The sequence below is a fragment of the Centropristis striata genome, chromosome 11 (assembly GCF_030273125.1).
Source record: "Centropristis striata isolate RG_2023a ecotype Rhode Island chromosome 11, C.striata_1.0, whole genome shotgun sequence".
Lineage (NCBI taxonomy): Eukaryota > Metazoa > Chordata > Actinopteri > Perciformes > Serranidae > Centropristis > Centropristis striata.
In genome coordinates this window covers 19,266,639-19,289,595 of record NC_081527.1, presented here as the reverse complement: position 1 = coordinate 19,289,595, position 22,957 = coordinate 19,266,639, and the positions used below count along the sequence as shown (strand labels likewise).

General features: G+C 38.3%; 1 protein-coding gene across 3 annotated transcripts; it reads left to right on the top strand.

Moving 5' to 3' along the window:
• Nucleotides 1–4,147: 4,147 nt before the first annotated feature.
• On the top strand, nucleotides 4,148–20,463 carry prkacbb (protein kinase, cAMP-dependent, catalytic, beta b). 3 transcript variants are annotated; one of them, XM_059344194.1, is made up of 10 exons: nucleotides 4,148–4,632; nucleotides 12,469–12,530; nucleotides 12,605–12,733; nucleotides 12,983–13,081; nucleotides 13,176–13,258; nucleotides 14,798–14,924; nucleotides 15,015–15,110; nucleotides 15,815–15,937; nucleotides 16,073–16,237; nucleotides 18,938–20,463. In XM_059344194.1, exons 1-10 carry the CDS (start codon nucleotides 4,587–4,589, stop codon nucleotides 19,061–19,063), a joined length of 1,056 nt encoding a protein of 351 aa, XP_059200177.1. In that variant the 5' UTR covers nucleotides 4,148–4,586; the 3' UTR covers nucleotides 19,064–20,463. The 3 variants fall into 3 exon arrangements, with proteins under 3 accessions (XP_059200177.1, XP_059200176.1, XP_059200175.1); XM_059344192.1 differs by lacking the exon at nucleotides 4,148–4,632 and adding an exon at nucleotides 9,953–10,001; XM_059344193.1 differs by lacking the exon at nucleotides 4,148–4,632 and having other exon boundaries at nucleotides 7,149–12,530.
• The last annotated feature ends 2,494 nt before the right edge of the window (nucleotides 20,464–22,957 follow it).

Below are 22,957 nucleotides of genomic sequence, written 5' to 3'. Positions count from 1 at the left end.
TCCACCCCTCACCCACCCTGCTTCCTCTTCACACCTCCTCAGACCAGCTTCTCCTCCCCCTCCCCCTACCAGCAGACTCAGCCTGCCCTCTTCAACACCTGACCTGCACCAGCCCACTCCCTCCTCCTCTCACCAGTTCACCACCCCCATCTCAGCCCCCCTGAGACTCTTGTCACCTTCCACCCCCGTACCCTCCTCCACCCATGTCTCCCTAACAGCTGATCAGGTGAGGTGGGAACTTAAGAAGATCAAGGCAAAGAAGGCCTCTGGCCCGGACGGCATCAGCCCCAGACTGCTGAAGGACTGTGCAGACCAGCTCTGTGGGGTGGTCATGCATTTGTTCAACCTGAGTCTGAGTCTGGAGAAAGTCCCGGTCCTGTGGAAGACTTCCTGTGTGGTCCCGGTACCAAAGACTGCGCACCCCAGGGAGCCTAACCACTTCAGACCCGTTGCCCTGACTTCCCACCTCATGAAGACCTTGGAAAGGATTATTCTGAGACATTTGAGACCCCTGGTGAGCACACTGATGGACCCCCTGCAGTTTGCTTACCGGCCCGGTATAGGGGTGGACGATGCAGTGATCTACCTGATGCACAGATCACTGTCGCATCTGGAGAACACAGGGAGCACTGTGAGGGTCATCTTCTTTGACTTCTCCAGTGCTTTCAACACCATCCAACCATCACTGCTGAGGATGAAGATGGAGGGAGCGGGAGTGGACCAACAACTTGCTGCATGGACAACAGACTACCTCACCAACAGACCGCAGTATGTGAGGCTACAGCACTGTGTGTCTGATGTGGTGCTGTGCAGCACAGGTGCCCCTCAGGGTACGGTGCTCTCTCCCTTCCTTTTCACCTTCTATACCTCTGACTTTACACACAATTCCACAAACTGCCACATCCAGAAGTTTTCCGATGACACAGCCATTGTTGGTTGTGTCTCGGAGGGGAACGATCTGGAGTACAGGACGGTCATCAAGGACTTCGTCAGCTGGTGTGAGACCAACCAGCTCCAGCTGAACACCAGCAAGACGAAGGAGATGGTGATCGACTTCCGGAAGAAAAAGACACTCTTTACTCCGTTGAACATCCAGGGTTTGGACATTGAGGTAGTGGAAAACTACAAATTCCTGGGTGTTCACCTAAATAACAAACTGGACTGGACTGACAACACCCACGCCCTGTACAAGAAGGGCCAGAGTCGTCTCTACCTGCTGAGGAGACTGAGGTCCTTCGGTGTCGGCAGGGTCCTTCTCAAGACCTTTTACGACTCTGTGGTGGCTTCCGTTATTTTTTACGCGGTGGTCTGCTGGAGAGGGGGCTGCACGGACAGGGACAGGAACAGACTGAACAAACTGATCAGAAGAGCGAGCTCTGTCCTGAACTGTCCGCTGGACTCCATAGAGGAGGTGGGTGAGAGGAGGATGTTAGCCAAGCTGGCATCCATCATGAACAACCCCTCTCACCCCCTGCATGACACTGTGGGGTCTCTGAGCAGCTCCTTCAGTAGCAGACTGTTACACCCACGGTGTAAGAAGGAACGCTTCCGCAGGTCATTCATTCCAGCTGCCATAAGACTGTTCAACACCTGCACAATCTGAACATTTTTGCACATAATCTGCACTCTGCACATTATCCACTTAATTTGCACTAAGTTGTATATAGTATATTATTATTATTATTTTTGTATATTTTGTATATTGTTAAATGTCTTTTCTAGATTGTTTTTTTTATCTTATCTTAATATTGTGTGATTTTCTGCGGCTGTAACAAAGAAATTTCCCCGCTGTGGGATAAATAAAGTCAAATCTGAATCTGAATCTGAATACTTAAGTAAAATAACTTGTTATGATTCATAAAATGTTGAATGAAATTGTACCAAGAGAGTTTTGCAGCTGTACATGTAGGCTTATTGTGGTTAGCACAGTGAGATAATAGAGCTGCAATTTAGACTGCTGCAGGGCCAAATAATTTTACCATGTTGCATTATGCAATTTTGACTGCATGCCGTTAATTGTGGTCAATTCTTGGGAAAGTGACTGGTAGTACAAGGAGGAGACTGCCTATAAATAGTCAATGTTTTGTCACAATTCATAATTCCTTGAATATTCATTAATGTGCACTACATATTCTTGCATTTAAACAAAATGGAATGTATTGCATTTGAACCATTTAAGTATTTTATTTTATAGATATTATATTATAGATTTTATTAAAAAATGTGAGGATCTGTGAGGATTTTTGTGATAATACTTAAAAACATTCTTTGAATTCATTCTCTGCTTTCTGGCCCTAGTGTTTAAATGTATTAGTATTTAAATGTATTAGTCCCTGGTCTTCCACAGGGTCTAAAAAGGTCCAGACAAAAGCCAGCTCAGGACTGCTAATATTCAAATTAGGGGCGTTTCAGCAAGTGAGACCCGCCTCATTCTGGGTATTGTCCGACTATTACCCGGTAGTAGAAACAGCCCTAATATGGTCTGTTTCTCTGTCAAGTCCTTCATGCTTTTCATATATAAATATTTAAACTTGAACTGTTGTGATGAGCAATGAGTCGAAGTTATCAAATATGCAGCTAATAAAGAGTGACTAATACTCAAAATTACAAGTTTTTGGAAAAGCTTCAAATAAATCCAATAAATAACTGAATAATCAGTGGTGAAAAGCAACTGACTATGTTGCTCAATTACATGCAAATTTGAGGTGCTTTTACTTCATTTTACTACTTTTCATTTGATGATCTTATTTTATATTTCTACTTCACTACAGCTCAGAGACTAAAGTAATGGAGTATTGTTTTCATTTTTTTATCATCACTTTTACTTAATAATTTGCTGATTTATTTACTTTTAGTAAGTTCTATTATATGCTATTATATTATATGATATTATAAGTCCTTTTCCCTTGTTAGTAATAAATACAGAAACTTGTCACTGTAATGCACAGAATCAAAGCATATGTTCAGCTAATAAAAATGCAAATGTTATGGGACAATTACATTTTTGATAGGGACACTTCATGCCTGCTAAATATTTAAGATCGTAATGGCAGTAGTGGGCTGTAACTATGTGCATTTGCTTAAGTACTGTAGTAAAGTAGTTTTATGGCACTTTTACTTTACTTGAGGATTTCTCTATTATGCTTTGTGCTTTATACCTCCATGCCACTATTTTTGGAGGCAGTAACAGTAATATACTAATATAGTTATATATAACTATTTAGTGTAGATATATATGTGTCCATCTTACTTTGTGCTAGTACTTTTAGAAAAAAAGGTTTTTAAAACAGCAGCCTAAATAGAAAATATGAAGAAAGGAAAAAGTCAACATACAAACAATATTTTTAAAATGCACAAACTGCAGAAACAATGTGTACACACGTGGAGTTATTTAAATGAGGGAATGAGCTGTGCAAGCAGGAATGTGCAGGTTAGAAAAGCTCAGGTGGCTGTGCATTACCTTAAAGTAACGTGTGCAGAACTTTTACTTGAAGGTAAAAGAGTATTTCTACACTGTGGAATAGATATTCAGTTTCAATTCAACTTTTATTCAGACTAAGGGTCCAGATTAAGAAAAACGGACAAACAAACAATAATAAAAACAACAACAATGAAGGATAAACCCATGGCTATTTTATTCTCTGAGTCATTAAGACAGCAGATGAATTTATACATTACATTTCTTAAATTGGAGAGTATTCACTCCTGCAGCCACAAACATTTCAGTTGCGTTGTTCCATTGAGGTTCCGTAAGTATTATTGTGAAGTAATATTCTCATCGCATCATTATAAGCTACTTGAAGTCTCTGTAAGCTTACTTGTTTGTAGTTTGACCACAAGTGTGCAGTAAAAAGTGGTGTACACTATGCTCTGAACAGGGCTATCTTCACATTATCTGTACACATACTGAACTTGCGTGAGAGAATGTTAATAATAGATTAATTTGATAGGTAAAATATCTGAAAAGTCTAGTTCTTGTACTGCCCTGTGCGCCACATGAACACCCCTGAAGATGCAGTTGCAGCCATTAAACAGCTGGATTAGTAAAACAGACTAACAAGACGCCTTTCTGTCCCATGCAAGCTATTTTAGCCTCTAGTAAAGTCACGCAAACCTGTACTCAAATGTAATCGCTTTTATCTGTAAATGCAATCGTGATGCTCCAAAAGCGCGGAAGCAAGACAAGTTTGGTATCTTGACACAGGCATCTCTGGCCAACCCGACTCCGACTCCTCGCCATACCGTGAATGCAGCTGAGCAGTGAGGGTTGGAGGGGAGGGGGAGCAGCTGAGTCCGAAACACAAGTGACCGCTAGCTTCATGTCAACCATACAGACATTACTGAACCAGCAAGAGCGGAAATCTTTCACGGGGAAGAAGGAGTGGGAGAGACAGAGGGAGAGAGAGGGGGGTCGCTGGAAGGGATACTGGACTGTATTTCCTTACGTTTGAACCGACTTTCTATTTATATCGGTTCGGGTTTTTACCTATTTTTTTTTATAGGAACTCGGGGGATATCAGCTGTAGGAAGGTTAGCTCTCCACCGCCATCTCCTCTCAGTCGGAGCGAGCGCCGTGTCTTCACACCATGGGAAACGCTGCCACCGCCAAGAAGGGCAACGAGCTAGAGAGCGGTAAGCCCGAGTTGTTGTTTGGCTTTCACTGTGTTTTATGTTGCATTTTAAGCGTTTGACACTCATAAAGTCTACTCAAAAGTGTGTAGCTAGCCTGTTATAACATAAACTGTCCTACAGTAACGTTAAAGCAGGGGAGGGCCGTGCGTCCGTCTGTCATCCCCCGCACTGTGATCCCACCAGCGCTGCAAAACACTCGCCCTGTAGTTGACGATAAATGCAGGAAATTGTGTATTTTTTCCACGTCAAATTACCACCAAAAGGGCCTAGACAAGTTAGCTTGTAGCAAAGAAGACCCCGTGGATGTTGTGGTGGCTGTTAGGGGGTGGGGAAGGGGGAGCATTGACAGTGTTAACACTATTAAAGCCTGTTACAGAGCCGTGAAAGCAACGCTTATCGATAAATCCCCCCCTATATTGATGATTTCACGCGTTAAAAGGCTGTTTGCATGCCAACTGGAGCACAAGAAGATCAAGCTTGGTGACCAGCTAGCCTGCTAACTTTAGCTATGAGGGGGGGATTAGCCCTCAGAAGGCCCCTGTCATATATGCCTCTTGATGGTGGTAGCTGCTCAGGCCTGTACACATACACAGTTAGCCGTGGCGTGCAGTCGCTTCCTATGTATAGATTATGGCTAAAAATCTTCAGGCTAGCATCATCTTATCATCTCGTCCTGAAGTTATGTGAATAACAATCAGGATGTGGTTCTTTCTGTTTGTTTAGCTGCTGACTCAGTGAACACAGCCAGCTGTGTCACACAGAAACTTTGCACTGATTATGTTAAATCTGCAGCAGTAAACCACAAACCCATGAATAATTGTTATAAATAGTCAATAAATTTTACTTGAAGGCAGTGTGGGACTGTCTCTGCCTCGGGCTTCTCTGCCACATTTTTATTTCTGGCTACATAAACAAAGCTGTCCCTCTGTACAGCACACTGACCAAATATGGTGAAGAAATGACAAATGCCCTCTTTCCATTCATAAAACTGGAACCTACTACTGTCTTCCCAGCATTTGCACACACACTCAGACAAACACACTTAAATTGTGTTAATTTAGAGCGCCTTGTCTAATCTCACTGGGGTAGAAGTCCATCAGGGCTCACTTCTCACATTCAGCTCGTCATTGACTGGGGCAGCTTGTCATCAGACCTTCGTCAGAGGATAAGGGGTATTACAAGCTTTGAAAGGTTTGACGTAACTAGGCCTCGGCCAGTGTTACTTTGCGCTGGTATAGTTTGATGTGTGCAGCTGGTCATCATTTACCATCCTGAGCAATAAATCACAAATGTTTCCCTATAAATGATATAAACATAAAAGCTGTAAGTGTTTATTGTTGCATTGGCCTGAAATCAGTCATTTATACACTGAAATTATCAACTACTTTTCATGCATTTTTATAGCCTTAAAAACATGCATAGAACCATCTGTGTTCAGTTAGGCGCATAGTTTGTTCTAAGTAGCGTCACTTTATGATGCAGTGAATACCTTCCTCTGAGATTTATTGACCTGTTGAGAGAGACCAGGCGGGCAGGAACAGTGAACAGTGCCAACCAGAGCAACTCAGGCAGACAGAGATGACCAGATCAGCAATAGTTCCCATACTGCCAGGTATTTCCTTTTCAGTGTAACTATGATCCCAAGATCCTGCACTTGGACTAACTGTTAAACCCATTTAAGCTGACACTGTGCCCTGAGCTGCAGATTTGTCTGGAGTGTAGCCGCCCTGTCAAGACGACCTGGTTACCTACAGTGCTGTATATACACTAAAGTACCTGTGTTTACTGTATATAGCTGACATTAGCTGGACCGGTTGGAACGGCACCAAGGCAGTCACGCTTGCGCAGGGAGATTAAACAGAGCAACTGTGTCACCTGTTTTATTCTGTAGTGTACTATAGGCCAATAAGTGAAGCTGTTTTGCGTTTTAATCCCGTTCCTATATATGGGGCACTAAATAATTTGTGCTATAATTAAATGATCTTTTGGTTTCAAGCAAGAACATAAAAGTTCTCCATATGTTACCCTGCAGTTTTTTCATAGTGTGTAAAGGATGCAATATTTTTCTTTTCAAACTTTATTGTATCAAATTACACATTCTTACAAACCTTGTGTATATAGAATAAGTCTATAAGTAATAAGTCTACAATATCAAGCATCCAGGGGGACTAAAGGATTTGAAACAAGGAAAATACTTTTTCCCCCTCCTTTATTGATACATAATCATACAAATACAGAGAGTTATTATTAGACATAGAACAAAACAGAATAGAACATAGCAGGGGGTTTCACATAGACATGTTAAACATAGAGCATAAGTTAAAAGTTTTTACAACTTCCTGTTTTTTCAGAAATTTATTTAATGTGCTGTTTGATTTCCTATTCACAAACTAAGAAAAGAGGTTTGGAGTGGCTAAATTTAGATTTGTGGATAAGAAATTTTCCCAGAATTACAAGCAAATTAGCTAAATATAATTCCCCTTTTCCTATTATTATAGTTATGGAAACCAAACAGTACATTTCTCTAGTATAAAGAAAAATCTTTGCCAATGCAGTCAATGTTAAAACGGTATACATATTTTTTCTCCATATTTTGGTCGTGAGTGATGAGGCTTTGCAGGGCCAATCAGTTGGCCGCTTTTGGAAAACGTAAACAATATTCCAAGATGTCTGCACCCTTTCTATCAACATTGATTAAGGAAGAGGAAAATGTCCTTCTACAACAGTGCGTAAAAGGGGTGGTAAACAATGCTATATGCATATTTGGTCCTTAGGCGCAAAGGGACAGATGCATTTTACACAAACATGGTGAAACTGCTTCAAACGGTGGGTTGGCTTGCAGGGTGAGAGTAAGGAAATAGCAGAAAAAAGAAAGAAAAAAAACACATTGTATAGAAATTGACTTTGACAATATTCCCAAAGACGCTGGGTTTCACTCCACTTGCTACAGGCGGTTTGTAGACAAAAATCGGTTGAGTCTGTATTACCAGGTAGTAGTAACACAACAAGTAAAAGTTTGAGTGAGACAGGCAAACGTCGGAAAGGTCACCTGACAAAACCACTGCCACAAAGTAGGTAACAAAATAAAGGCAAAATACACAAAAACACAAGTTGTGAATTGAGGGTAATTCATTTTAAGTTGAAGTACAAAAAAAGCCATATTTATGTTTCCAGAGCTAACTTTCAATTAACATTACATTATTTATTGAATATTCATGGTACATTCAAGAGTCATTTAAGTAATATTTTGCATATATGTACACATACATGGATGAATATATGTGAAACACTGCTTGGTTGGCGACAGATGACACTGACTGAAACCTCCTGGTTGCTCTTTTTATTAAAACACGCCTAGATCCTCAGGCAGGACTGGTAGAGCAGCAGTGTTTTCTACAAGCTGCTTTAATTGCTCATAATTGACTTGTATGATCTGTAACATATAATAAAGCAGGGAGAGTCTGCATTAAGATTGATGGGAGTTGCCACTAGGGTGGGACGATTAATCGCATGTTATTTCCAGCTATGATTATGGCTTCCAAAATAATGAAAATAAGATTAGTGATATAAAATGATTATTGTGCCGCATTCAGTTTAATTGAAAATATTTTTAGTAGCTTTCAGTAGGTGGTGGAAATGTACAAATTTTAACGATTTTTTTATGTTATGTATTTAAATATATATGTAATTGATTAATCTAACTTCATTTTAATTTGTTTTTCAGTTTAATTATATGCAAAATTAAAGATAATGCACTGTTAAAAAGGCAAGATTTATAAAAAAAAAGTGTGCATGATATTTTCTGAGTCTGTAATAAGTTGTGTTAAATAGTTATGATCTCAATATTCAATAATGCTTATAGTTTTTTCAAAGTCAAGCATCCCTCGCTGCAACTACTGAAACAAAATCACTGAATGTTATGTTGTATTAATGATAACTATGCTAAACCGTGTATGGATCCTTCTGGACCAGGTAATTATGACAATAATATTTTGGATTTATGGAGCAGATGGAGCTATTCTCTTTGATGGCATGGCCATTATTCAAGCCTTTTGGTCCATACTAAGTACCTTCAGAGAGCACGCCAAGACCATGCTGCAGTAGAGACGAGTGTACACGAAGAGACTTTGTGTTTCATCAATATCTAGAAATTATTATTAAAATTCTAGAGTGGTTATGTGGGCCTCGAGGCGGTACACAACTGATGCTAATTTAGATGGGATGGGTTTCTATCCAATGGAAAAACTGGCAGAATTTCTCTATTGTATGATGTGATGCTGATCCTTCTACTCTGGGCAAGGACTTCAGCTTCTACATAGCACATAGACAACTGTGTGACTGTGTGACTTTAAGTGAAGGTTTGCAAACTCGCAGTGCTATAGTAGATCTGACATGTCATCATGAGGAATGTGACACCAGGGTGTTTTTACATGCACAATATGTTGCACAGTAATAATCAAACTGTAGTCATGAAGAGCCCTGATGCTGATTTGCCAGTGATTGCTGTAGGTCTGCAGACAGATTTACCGTGTAGGTTGTATTTTTTCACGGGAGTTGGAGACAGAACGAGGGTCACTGACTTATCTAAGGTGTCACCAGCTCTTGGCACCACTGTGTGTTCGCCAGTTATTGGAATTCATCTCAGGTTGTAGAGAAGAGAGGCATTTTCTGTAGCTTACACACAGTTGTGCAAATCTGGGTAGCAGTTTAAACCTGGACTTTGAACTACTTTGTGAATATGTGTGCCACCTGTACAGCGAGACATCTGTTGAAAATGTCAATGATGCAAGATACAACATTTCCTGCATGGCATCATCAGCTTAACTATCCATGCACCTGAGAGGTGATGCCTGTATGGGCAAACTACCAAGCAAAAATAATTAAGCATTTTCCTAAAGGTATAATGTGTGCCCCTTTCACTTGTTGGCAGTGGTTGGCACCTTGAGGCTGAGGCGTTAACAGTGACCCGGATGAGTAGAAATCTTGGCCTCTGAAAACGTGCTGCAGGTAGTCCACTGCAGTTGCAAGCGAGGCAAATGTGAGACAGGAAGATATTCCTGTATGTCTTATGTCTTATACTGATGTTGGTGCCAAAATTGTGCAAATGTTTCCAAGGAAACAGAGGAAAGAGCTACATTGGATGAAGGCTCTGATGATAGTGATAGGGCTGATAGTGATGAGTAAGAGACGTGCCGTGTTACCCTGGAGATGGTCCGCACCATTGCAGTCTGCGTGGTCGTGCACAGGACTTCTCACTGAGAAGGGCGATTCGGAAGGAGAAGTATCGCTGGATTTTGGGATTGAATACCTGGCTGGTTGTACGCTTGCTGTATCGATGCACTCAGAGGACCCCGCCAACCTATTTATATGTGAGGCAGTCGGTACATTTATTGTTTTTTATACCCACAACCTCAGCTTTGTTAGTGTCATGGTCAGCCAACTGAGATAAATTGTAATGCATGTAAGGATGAGAAATACTGTGACTTTTAAACATAATACCATGACAAATTCTGGGCTAAATTTGAGTTGTATAATGGATCTTTGGTAGAATTGTCCATTGTTGGCATTATTCAAAATTAAGAGCGAGATTTTGACAAATTTCAGCCATCTTTTTTTCTTCCTCTGATTTTACAGTCACTACTGAAAATGTTGGCACATATGTGTTTAGCAAAAATGTACTATGTGCATATTTTAACTTAGCTTGGTGCCAGTCACTGACGTTAAATGTGTTTTATATTAATTTGCCACATTTCATTTTCTGAATTGACAGTTGAGCATGCCAATGCACCAGCACTTGTTTCAGATGTATTTTATTTGATATATTTTTAAATTCACATTTATAAACATTTATGGATCTTTTAACTCAAAGCCCATGCAATGTCAATGCAAAAACACATTTAAAAAGTATTGCCCAAGTGTGGAAATTAAAATCGTATTTCACCTTATGGCCTAGTAAGGGTACAGGCCAACTTAACTCAACCATGTTATGCTTGTCTGGATTTTGGCATTGCTGGTAGGAAGGGGTGGCCCACTGTGCTGGCTTTGGACTATTTTTCCCTGTAGGTACACAATGTTGGAGTGATGCTTGTGCCTACAAAAATATCTTGTATGTCAGATCTCATTTTTTAAAACTGTTTATAGTATCTTTGTTGGATAAGGGATTTTAAGTAATTGTGAGTGTGATTTTGTTGGTCTGCAACTAACTGTTTTTCATTATCAGTTTGTCTGCAGGTTCTTCTCTTGATTACTCATGTGGTTTATAAAATGTCACAGTAGAGCTGCCATGTTTAGTAATGTTTTACCCTTAATCTGTTGGTCGTCAGAAAATGTATCAACATTTATCAAAATATGGTTCAAGGGTACGGCTGAGATGTCCTAGCCTGTAAATTGTATTCTACAGACTTAAGAAAGAATCTTTGTTTGGTATAGATCCCCACAAAAATTCACACCACGATCATTTTTATATATTTTGAATGAAAAGTAGAATATTGATGCAAATATCACCATTACCTCCAGTGTTGTGAATGATTTTGCAATTGCACTCAGTCAAAGTAATTGCAGTGAGATACTTTTTCCAAATCGTGCACCCCGATTCCAGCGTTTGAGGACAGTTTGTTGGACATTATCATCTTGGGATTGTGGAAAATTGTGACGTTTCATTGAATGGTTGTTACTGTCAGCAAATCAAAGCTAAAATGTGGAAATGTTTGGTATTTTTGACTGAAAAATGACCGTGAACAAAATAAGACTATATGCAAATTTGTTTTCTGTAATTACTACTAGTTCTAGTTTTCTAAAAGCAGCCATCATAATTTCAAAGCAGATATCAGGAGAGACGTTGTCAGATTATGTTGCAGGAATAAAACCCCTCATTATAAGCCTCAGAAGGGTCAAAAGCTTTGCGGTATAAAGTAGGTTTTGAGCGCTTTGTTCTCTAGTATGTGGTGTTATCTTGTCAATCTGACCTAATATGCACGACTGAATATCTGCTACATGGTAGACAGTCAGTCTCTGTTTAAATTCCTCAAGTGAACGTCAACTCTGTTCTCATTCCTGTTGCTTTTAATCACTACATATGCTTCATGGTTGTTGATGTGTTATACTTGTTGTTATGTACATGAACTCTATATTTCTCTCTGTCTTCTCTTCTGTATCATCCCATCCATGTGGGTGATTGTTCCTGCAAAACCTTGGTGATCAATAGAGACTTTTGGTACGCTCATTCCCCCAAAAGATGACCAGAATGGCAGAATGGCATTGGTCTCATTGAGATGACTTGCTAGATGTGCTTGCTTTTAATGTGTGCTTTGATAATGAGTCAGTGTTTCTGTTATCCACATTCTCTCAATCTGGATTTTCCATACATTGGTTTGTCTTTGCTTACCATTTTTTATGCTGTGTTTAATAGCCTTCCCCCAAACTGTATCGAGTGATGCACAAGATGATCAGATAAACTTCCCCTGTAATTCTAAGTGTTGTGCTGCCCCCTCCCATTTTGAATAAGGCTACTAAATAACATAAATGCATCACTAGTCTGCCTGTCTTGGATGTTGTTGTCTTGTGTTTGTGTTTTGTATTATCTTTAGAGCAAAGTATTTTTAGTATTCTATGTAATGTATAATATCCAGATGAGAGTTGACTTTGCCCATGTTCTGCTCCGTTGATTTAAAGTTTGATATCCATTTCCTACATTTTGTTCCTTTCCCCCTCTAATACGATAGCATTTGATCTTTTTGCCAGTTTAACCTAAAACCCAAATGTGTTTTTATGCCATTTTGTTTTCCACCAGACAAGAGCTATATGCTAACTGTATCTGCTTGGCTCCTTTTTTTTTAGTGAAAGAGTTTCTAGCCAAAGCCAAAGAAGATTTCTTACGGAAATGGGAATGCCCACCACAGGTGAGACTTCTGAAAATGGAAACTTTTTAGAAGCTGCGTCCATAGAACAGGCTAACACGTTGCTATTTTCACAGAGCACAACGTGCCTAGATGACTTTGAAAGATTAAAGACCCTGGGTACTGGCTCATTTGGAAGAGTCATGCTGGTCAAACACAAAGGAACAGAGCAATACTTTGCCATGAAAATACTGGACAAGCAGAAGGTTAGTAGAAGCATGTGTCAAGCCTCATGGAACATTTCTGAATAGATTATAGTGTTGACATGAGAACGAACACTTAATACAGATAACCTTCTTATCTTCCTTAAAAAATGCTGTTAAAACCTGTTGGTTACTAGGGAACACAAGTAAAATAAATACATAACTAAAAGCTGCTTTTCCTTTCACTGCCTGCTATCTCTGTTGCTAATGTAAGTGAGATTTTCCTGACAAGGTCCTGTTTTAATCTCTCAGGTGGTCAAACTCAAGCAAATAGAACACACATTAAACGAGAAGAGGATATTACAGGCTGTGAGCTTCCCCTTTCTCGTCAAACTTGAGTATGCGTTTAAGGTAAGGTGTGATTTTTAAAAACTGTTTATTCAAAAACTGAAATTCCTTTATTTAGCTTTGGAGCATGGCATAAGTGTCTTTTGACCTTTCTTAGGACAACTCCAATTTGTACATGGTGATGGAGTACGTTCCAGGAGGAGAAATGTTCTCACACCTAAGACGAATTGGAAGGTTCAGGTGAGTTTTATATTGTGCCAGTCATCAATTAATTTCATATAAATACACACTGGCTATGGTAACATGCACAACAGTTTATTTAGTTGTTCCAAAAAAGACAATTTTCTTGTCCTGAAAGCTTTAAAAATGCTTAATTTTAACCATTGTGTTTTCTTGGTTAGGAATATGAATGCATTTGAAAATACACCTTCAAAAGTGCTTGTTTTTCAACATAATTTGGTGTTTCATGAACCCTATCAGTCATGTAAACAAAACATCTTTTAATATATGAAATGAAACGATTGTCTCCTCTCTCCTGGTATCTCATACCCGACATGCTAAGCTAGCTAACAGCTAGACAAGTCCTATTGTTCCCTTACTCTGGAAATTTGCAAACATTAAATAATCATGATCAAAACATACAATCAAAGTAATAATGATAGCTGATAACATAAAGTGAATATATACATTGATTGCTGTGGGTATAAATTAATTATGTAAACTTTGTTTTCAAAAACTGCATTTCTAATCCAGGCGTTATGTGCCAAGTTTGTGGTGATATGTTCACTTTTTCATAAAAGCATGAAATTTGGTACACTTGTACAGTTTGGGGCCCTGTACATTTTCAGAAATGGAGCCATTGCAAAAATGTCTCGTGGCAGCCATGGCGGCCATTTGACTTTCCTCCATAACTGAACTATGTATTTTGCATCATATCTCCTTAACCAAACATGATAACACAGAAAAGGTGACGTCTACCCCCATGTTTTGATGGTCAAGGTTTACAGGGATAGCATATACAACATCATAAACTGTTCAGGTGAATAGTTAATGGCCCCAAACTGTACAAGTGTACCAAGTTTGAAAAAGTGAACGTCATTTTCACATTTCACCTGGACTATTATAGTTAAAGTGTAGCAGTTGGAGCCACTTGTGCTAGTTTGCTTCATTGCATCAAAACCGTTTTCTTTTTTCAAAGTCTTCCACTGGTGGCCGACTTGTTCAAACGTGTGAACATAGCTGCCTCTCTTTCATCCCTTCAACCCCTTTCTTGAAAAGGTCGGTGTTGCAATATTTGCGTAAATGCAAAAAGTTTTTCATAATGTTTTAAAGTACCGTAGGCGTGTTTCTCCTTCCCAACAGAATGTGGGCTGATTTTTTGGAACATGCATCTCTAACCCAGCCTTTCAAACTGTTGACTAGTCGATTTGTGTACAATAACCATAGCAACACACAGAGCTAAGGCAAGATGCCGTGTGTTGCAAACAAACAAACAAACAAATTGTGGTAAAGGCCACAACTGGGACGCATATTCTGAAAGCGCTGTATACAATGCTTCTAAAACCCAAATTATATCGGCATATGCCACATGCCTTGGAGAAATACTGATTCCATGACCTGTATCATATTCTGAATATTAGTGTGCATGTAATCATAGCCACTGTCTCTTTATTGAATTCAGTCTTGATTTCATTTTTTATTTTCTGCTGTGTCATAACACACATTGATTAGTTCTTGAGAACTACAGAGATGTGACCACATTTCTTTCCTCCTCTGCAGTGAACCACATGCACGGTTTTATGCCGCCCAGATAGTGCTGACATTTGAGTACCTCCATTCACTAGATCTCATATACAGAGATCTGAAACCTGAGAACCTTCTCATTGACCACCACGGCTACATTCAGGTGAGTTAGAACAATAATAAATGAATACGTAATACTGCTCTAGTTATTAGTCCACACTTTGCCCATGTATTGTATGTGTGTTCCTTAAAGGTGACAGACTTTGGATTTGCCAAGCGGGTAAAAGGCAGGACTTGGACGTTGTGTGGGACACCGGAGTACCTGGCACCAGAAATCATTCTCAGCAAAGTATGGATTTCTTTTTTTTCTTTCTTAATTTTTTTACATGCTTGAACAAATTAATCTCCACAATGTTCAATTTTTCTTTTTTTTATTCAAAAAACTGCAAAACAAATAGCATTTTTGGGAGCAGATTGTTGTTTACTTCCTTTTTTCTTGGAGTAGATGGTTGGTTAAACGTGGGCCATGTTTAGCTTTCAAGGACAGTTTCAACGGAATTTTTAAGCAGATAAGATGTCAAACTAATTCAAGTTAAGATATGTCGCTATGCTTGCTGCACAGTGATTACTGACAAAATCTACACAACAGGAAAAAGAAACCAGTAGACAGCCAGTAAACCATCAATGTAATGCAGCACAAAGACTCAATGTGCTTATTTTCGAGGGCGATAAATCTTACTTTTTATCAGCTTTAAAACCTCGCGGGCGATTGTGGCAGCTGATAACATCATGAATTGCATCACTTACAACTGCTGTCTGCCCGTGTTAAGGTCTGAGGTTTTTGTGCTTATGATATTATAGGGCAAACACACCCGTAAATATGCAGCTGAGTAAAATGGGCCTGTTTTTATTTAATAATTATATTTATCCACACTACAAAGGAAGTTATACATCAGTGGTGTCCGTCTTGTATCTAATGCACTAATGGAGTGACACCCGTAATCTCATTGTATTTACTATATAATGACAATAAAGCTTTCTATTCTATTTTAGGGCTATAACAAAGCTGTGGACTGGTGGGCCCTTGGAGTCCTAATCTATGAAATGGCAGCTGGATACCCTCCATTCTTTGCAGATCAGCCGATTCAGATCTATGAGAAGATCGTGTCTGGGAAGGTAAGCAGTGTTTTAGTTTTGGCTATTTCTGTAAAGTCCTTTAATTTGGAATGTACTTCCAATATGTAGTTTGAGAATAAATTAGGTAAAGGTGTGCATGTACAAAATCATTTACTTATTTCTTTTTCTTACTAGGTACGATTCCCGTCCCACTTCAGCTCCGACTTAAAGGACCTGTTGAGAAACCTGCTGCAGGTGGATCTGACCAAACGTTACGGCAACCTGAAGAACGGAGTCAACGACATCAAGGGCCATAAATGGTTCGCCACAACAGACTGGATCGCAATCTACGAGAGAAAGGCAAGGCACACATTTTGTAATGACACCCGACACTGTTGCCCCCGTAAAGAAAACAAGATAATTAGATATTGATTTGTTGATATCGATTTTTATCTTGCTAGTTGTCCAATTCCAAGTATGAACTATGATGCTCCAGTTGTATTATTTTATATTATTTTGATTGTGGAAAGTTTTCTTAGGATCAATTCTGTTTCATGGCACTGTGTGATGATCATTTGCAGCTGTATGGACCATGTTGCTGCTTGAATGTTAGCAGTGATTTTACAACTGGCCAGTCGGAGTGGGGTTTTTTTTTTTCAGCTCCACTGCTGGCTCTGAGCTTCAGTGCCAGATGCCATTTTACACAATGACAATGATAATGGAGTTCTTCGATTAATCAAAGTAGATATTTAGCTCGGGCTAGAATTCCATTGATCTGTTTATTTAGTTTAACCTTATTATTATGAAATCATACAACAGTTTTATCAACTTCAGGCTGGCTTTTTTGTCAATTTAATCCATAAATTTCACCCTTCCACCTGGGATTTGTCATGGGATATAATCATTTTTCATTTCAGCCCCCTTTATTTACTATGTATGTTCTTCCCCCAATTCAGTGTTGCCCACATGCTTTTATCACTGTTGTTACTGGTTACGAATTAGCTGCTTCTACATCACAATGTTTTGGGAAACTATGGTGTAGATAAAGTAGCTACACTTGACACATAACACATCCAGATAGCCTGTTTTGTTTTTCTTGTCTATTTACATCTTCTACTCATTGAAAAAGATGATTTAGCTCCTTAAGTACTGCAGCATGACAATGTATGTTTTTTGTTTTTTTTTGCAATAAGCCATTTTCACTTTCATTTTCTTGCCATTACCGCAATTATTTTCTTGATTAATAATTGTTTAGTCTCTAAGAAAATGTGATATACTGTCTTGTTTTGTCCAACCAGCTGTCCGAAACCCAAATAGATTGTAATTACAATTATATAAGACTTCGATTTTACAATTTTCCATAAATTTGACTTTTTAGTATGATTCTGAATCCCAGTCAACACCAGTTTTCTGTATCTTTCCACCATCATTGTCTTTTCTCTGACAGCCAAACAAACTACGTGTTTAGTAAATACAGAGTTGAGGGAGGTGGACGAACAACTTTGCAGAACTGAGTACACTGAAGATTTAAGCTTGCTTCATGTCAAGCCTCAGGAATATGAACCTTAGCCTGGAAACATGCAGTCTGCACACAGATGTGACAGCTATTGACAATAGACTGAGGACAACCTGAGAATTTGAATGCTCAGTAAATGGTGTATTGTAGCATTTTAGAGAAAACAGAATCACCATATGCTGTTTCATGTACTCTGTCGAGTTTTTAATGGATTAAATGTCAAGTAATCATAACATATAAACACAGAAAATATAGGTGTGAAAGTAGAAACTATAGCCAGCAAAGGTGCTCTTTCAAAGTTTACTGGCTTATGCAAAAATCCATGACATTTGGTAGCTGTAAAGGCTGGGGTCTGCTAGAGATGAGAACAGTTTGTACCAAGCATTGTCCGGCCATGAAAGCACAGGTGTTTTAGGCGGTTTCGAATGGCAACACTTGATACTGGGATAAAAAGCCTGCTGTCAAAGAAAGGAGGTAGACATGGAAATTGTTAAAATGGGTATTAAAGCGAACACTTTAGGACGTTCTCTCTCCTCAAAGAAATTCATGGTGTTTGTGCAAACAAACAAAGGTGGTTGTGAGAAAGGAAAGAAAGCTTGAGGGAGAAGTTCAAATCCTGCACACTGTGTTGCCTGCTGTGTAATGTGCCTTAGATTGTCTGTTTTGGAAAGCTACAGAAATTGTTGGGTCCCAGCTGCCCAATCTTGATGTTGGAAAGGTGTGGAGGCAGGGGGTTTCACACTGACCATCTGACAAAGCTCAGTTTAAAGAATACTGACCCCTTTAACCCTCTAAAGCCCCAAGGGGTTTCAGGAAATTCTTTCCACCTGTCACTTTTTACTCACTGTGGCCTTGCTTTTCACTATAGTGTATCATTCTTGAACCTATATGGAAACCATCATGGCTAAAAGTACGGAGAACTTAAAAATGTCTTCTGTGCAGTTTTACACAGTTATATCTAATATACTCTCTTGTCCTCTCCTCTCTGCTCTGTGTAAACAGCTGAACTTTCACAGATTTTTTTGTCATGTGACAGTTGAGGTCATCAGTTGGTTCCCAGTTGTGTCGATGAGCACAGAATGTATTGTTTTTTATAAAAGATCGGATAAGTGTGAACAGTTTTATTTTGGCATTTAATAGGTTTAAACTCAGATTTGATTATTTTTGCTGACCATTTGTGACACATGATTTATTTAAGGACTGGCAGAAATTTGACAATCTGACCATAATTTACTTGATGTATGATTTTAAAGTTTGTGACTACGATGAATTGTTTGATTTTGGCTCTCTTTTAAAAAGAAAACATGCTTTTCAACCCTGCTGGTGGTCTGCTTTAATTCATTGTATTAGCATTATTCATTCATGCCAGTTTGACACTGTAAGGTACGTTGCTGAAGGGTATTTGAAGTTGTTTCTTGAAATTTCTCTGTAAGAAAGTTTGTCCTTCCTCAGAGAAAAAAAACCCCCTTTCCTTTCAATATGTTCAGTGTCAACATAAATATAACTCCTGCCTATTAAAATATGTATTGCTCTTGTTCTTGCAGGTGGAAGCTCCTTTCATACCAAAGTGCAGAGGCCCAGGGGACACCAGCAACTTTGATGACTACGAGGAGGAGGAAATCCGCGTTTCTTTAACAGAAAAATGCGCAAAGGAGTTTGCAGAGTTTTAGGATGCGAGAACATGGATATATCAGGGAAATAAGGGGATCTTTGCACTCTTCTAAAGACTTGGGATGGAGCAGAGACCATCGTTTTTCAGATCTACTACATAGTCCCTTCATTCCATAAGGCTGAATGAGGTCGCCATGATCCTTGGGTGCCGATAACCTCTCACTGTCACATACACCTGCGTATTAAAGCAGACACACCACTTTTTTCTTTTTCTTTTGTACCTACCCACTGTTTTTTGGTTGTTTTTTTTTTACTTTGAAGCAGTTAGTCTTGGATGTTGTTATCCCCTTTTTAAAATGTGATATTTTTCAATTTATGAGGAAAAACTGAGACAATGGCCAATAATAGTCCACACATTGTAACTGACCTGTCGACGGCAGCCTGACACACATTTGTGCTTGTGTGTTTAGTAGGCTATCCCCTCCACTCTTCAATAGTGTATATTTAATGGTCTGTTACAAGTCCACATTGCATTGGCTATTGTAAAATTCTGGCCGGCTATTGGAGGTAGCATTCGTCCTATGTGCATATCTGTCAGTTTTGTAAGACGTTTGAACACGTTGAGTGTTGAAAGCATGACCAAATAGAAAACATTGGGTGACACAAGAAGAAAGGAAAGTTCTTTCCTTTCTTTGCTTTTGACCTAGAGAGCCGAGTCCTCTGACCCCCAACAAAAGCATCCATCCACTGTCTTCTTCTGACCCAGGCACAGCAAATCATCGCAGAAAATGACAAACCTTGTTACATTAGTAAAATGCAAATCGAGTTGTTTGTTTGATCCTTGTGGATCTGTTAGTTACATGTAAAATTTGTCATTTGGTATCTAACTATTCTTTTGTCGCTGTGTCTAACATTATAGTCATATTGTCCCTAGATTTCGGGTCTGCTTATAAAGACCGTTTGTTATGAGTCTGTGGAACAATGTGACTTCAGTTAACTGAAAAGAGTGAAGTGAAATCCTTTTTAGGATTTTTATTGAGTGTAATGTTAAGCTGAGAAGGTCGGTGTGAATATGTTGCGGCTGTGGGCCTCAACATTGTCAGTTAAAAAAGTACAGAATTTGTAATGTATTAAATCAAAGATGTTTTTAAATCTTACGAAACAGGAACACAAAACTGCATATTTACCGTATTCTCCCTGATGCCACCCCCGGACTGATTACTTCGTTTCATTCTTATGGAAGAATGTAGATTTGCAACTTATAGGTATGCATATTTGAAGGCTTGATTTCAAGGTACAGTTTTCCTCACAATACACTGGCTAAAATAAAGACTGCTCCTTTGTATCACATGTAACCCTGTTATTGTTAAACTCATTACATCATACGTATATACATTGTTTCATATATGTTTTTATTTATACACATTAGAGATGCTAATAAATTTTATTTTTAAAAGTGTTGGAAGTTGTGTAACTCTCAATCCCTTGTGAGACTGAATAATATGTATTATATTCACTAGCATACTCATACAGAAATTCTATCACCAGGTCTAAATTTTAAACACATAGTGGTCCAGAGTAGTTGATAAATGTAATAAAGACCTAGGGGTTTATTACATTGTTGCAAGATAATAGAAGTGTGCTGCAGGGGTCCACTATATTAACAAGAGTCAGCAAATAAGCAAATAAAGTCACATCATTGTGCACAGTTCTGTAATTTGACACATGAATGTGTGTGTGTGTATATATATATATATGTATATATATACACACACACACACACACACACACAGTGCCTTGCAAAGGTATCCCTTGGATGTTTCACCCTTTTGTTGCTTTTACACATGAAATCATGGTCGATATATCAAAGTGAAAAAAGATTTTTACAAAATAGTAATTAATTTAAAAACTATAAGGTAAAATAAATGATTGCATAATTATATAATTCATCCCCTTTAAAGTAACTGAACTAATTCAACAGAGTTCCAACTAGTTTCTGCCAGCAGTGTAACAGTTAGTGAAATGGAGACCACTTGAGTGCAGTTGATGTGTGTCAAGTGATTATTGTATAAAAAAACATCTGTGTCTGGAAGGTCCAGTCTCCAGTTCATCACTATTCCTGCTACTATATATATATATATATATATATATATATATACATACATATATATATATATTGTAGCCATCTCCTGACTTATACTTTGTATTTTGTAATTTGGATATATCCAGTGGTTCTTGAGCATGTACTTAAAGAGTGTTCTCTTTGAAATAAATCATATTTATAATATATCCAATGTAGATTAAAAAGTAGATTCATACAGTACTTTTTTAAGATTTAGTTGCCAATTTTACCAGGATTTCCCTACCACCATTCATTCATTATTTTTAAAGGAACAAGAATTGTACATACATATACATACATACATACATACATACAGATAACATGAAACTTACTGTTAAATGTGTGACATAAGTCAATAAAAATACAAAAAAGGATTAAGTAAGAGGTTAGAGAATTATACCAAAGGACAATGAGTTTCACAAGTCCAACAACTTTATACATTTCTCATTTCAAATTGTAGAGAAATTAATTACAATAATAACTAGGATTGCATGCAGTACTGAACGGGCCCTCGCAGTACACGTGTGTCGGGGCATGCTGCCGTCGGGGTGTGTGCGTTACAGGGGCCAGTCTATACCACCCCTATGAATTTCATTGCCTTAGGTGTTGTAGTGTACCCTCAGGAGGGCATTGACAATAATTGTACCAAGTTTTGTATAATAATGCACAAACTATCCCTTTAATCCTCATACAGTTTCTGAAAGAGGACTCTTAACTGATATGTATAAGTTAGAAGAGGCAGGTAGCAATGGTGGAAAGTAACTATGTACATTTACTCAAGTACTGGACTTAAAGTAAAATTTTGAGGTACTTTTATGTACATTTTATGTAACTTTATACTTCTACTCCACTACATTTTGAGACATATATTGTACTTTTTATTCCTCTACATTTAGCTGACAGCTTTAGTTACTTTCAGGTCAAGATTTAAAATGAAAAACATGACACATTTAAAATGATTACCCATTTTTATAAATTAAACCACTTAAAAGTTTATTAGGTAGTTAAAATGAGCGGAGTGGAGTCATTTCACAGTGTGGTATTAGTACTTTTACTGAAGTAAAGGATCTGAACACTTCTTCCACCACTGTCTTTTTTACTTCTTTATTTTTTTTAAAGTAGAAAGGCCGCGCATGCGCAGAAGCGAAAGAAAGAAAGGAAAGAAAAAATAATAATTAAAAAAATATATTTAAAAAATTTTAAAAAATGATAACAAAAAATAAATAAATAAATAAATAAACAAAAATAAATAAAGAAAAAAAAGTAAAGAAGTAAAAAAGACAGTGGTACTTTCAGTAAAAATACTAATACCACACTGTGAAGTGACTGCACTCCGCTCAATTTAACTACCTAATAAACTTTTAAGTGGTTTAATTTATAAAAATGGGTAATCATTTTAAATGTGTCATGTTTTTCATTTCAAATCTTGACCTGAAAATTAATTAAAGCTGTCAGCTAAATGTAGAGGAATAAAAAGTACAATATATGTCTCAAAATGTAGTGGAGTAGAAGTATAAAGTTACATAAAATGTACATAAAAGTACCTCAAAATTTTATTTTAAGTCCAGTACTTGAGTAAATGTACATAGTTACTTTCCACCATTGCTACCTGCCTCTTCTAACTTATACATATCAGTTAAGAGTCCTCCTTCAGACACTGTATGAGGATTAAAGGGATAGTTTGTGCATTATTATACAAAACTTGGTACAATTATTGTCAATGCCCTCCTGAGGATAACCCTTTAAGGTTTTATTGATCGGCCCCTAGGTGGCACTGCGGTGGTCTAATTTCATATTTGGTACCGTGGCCACACTACAACACTTAATGCAA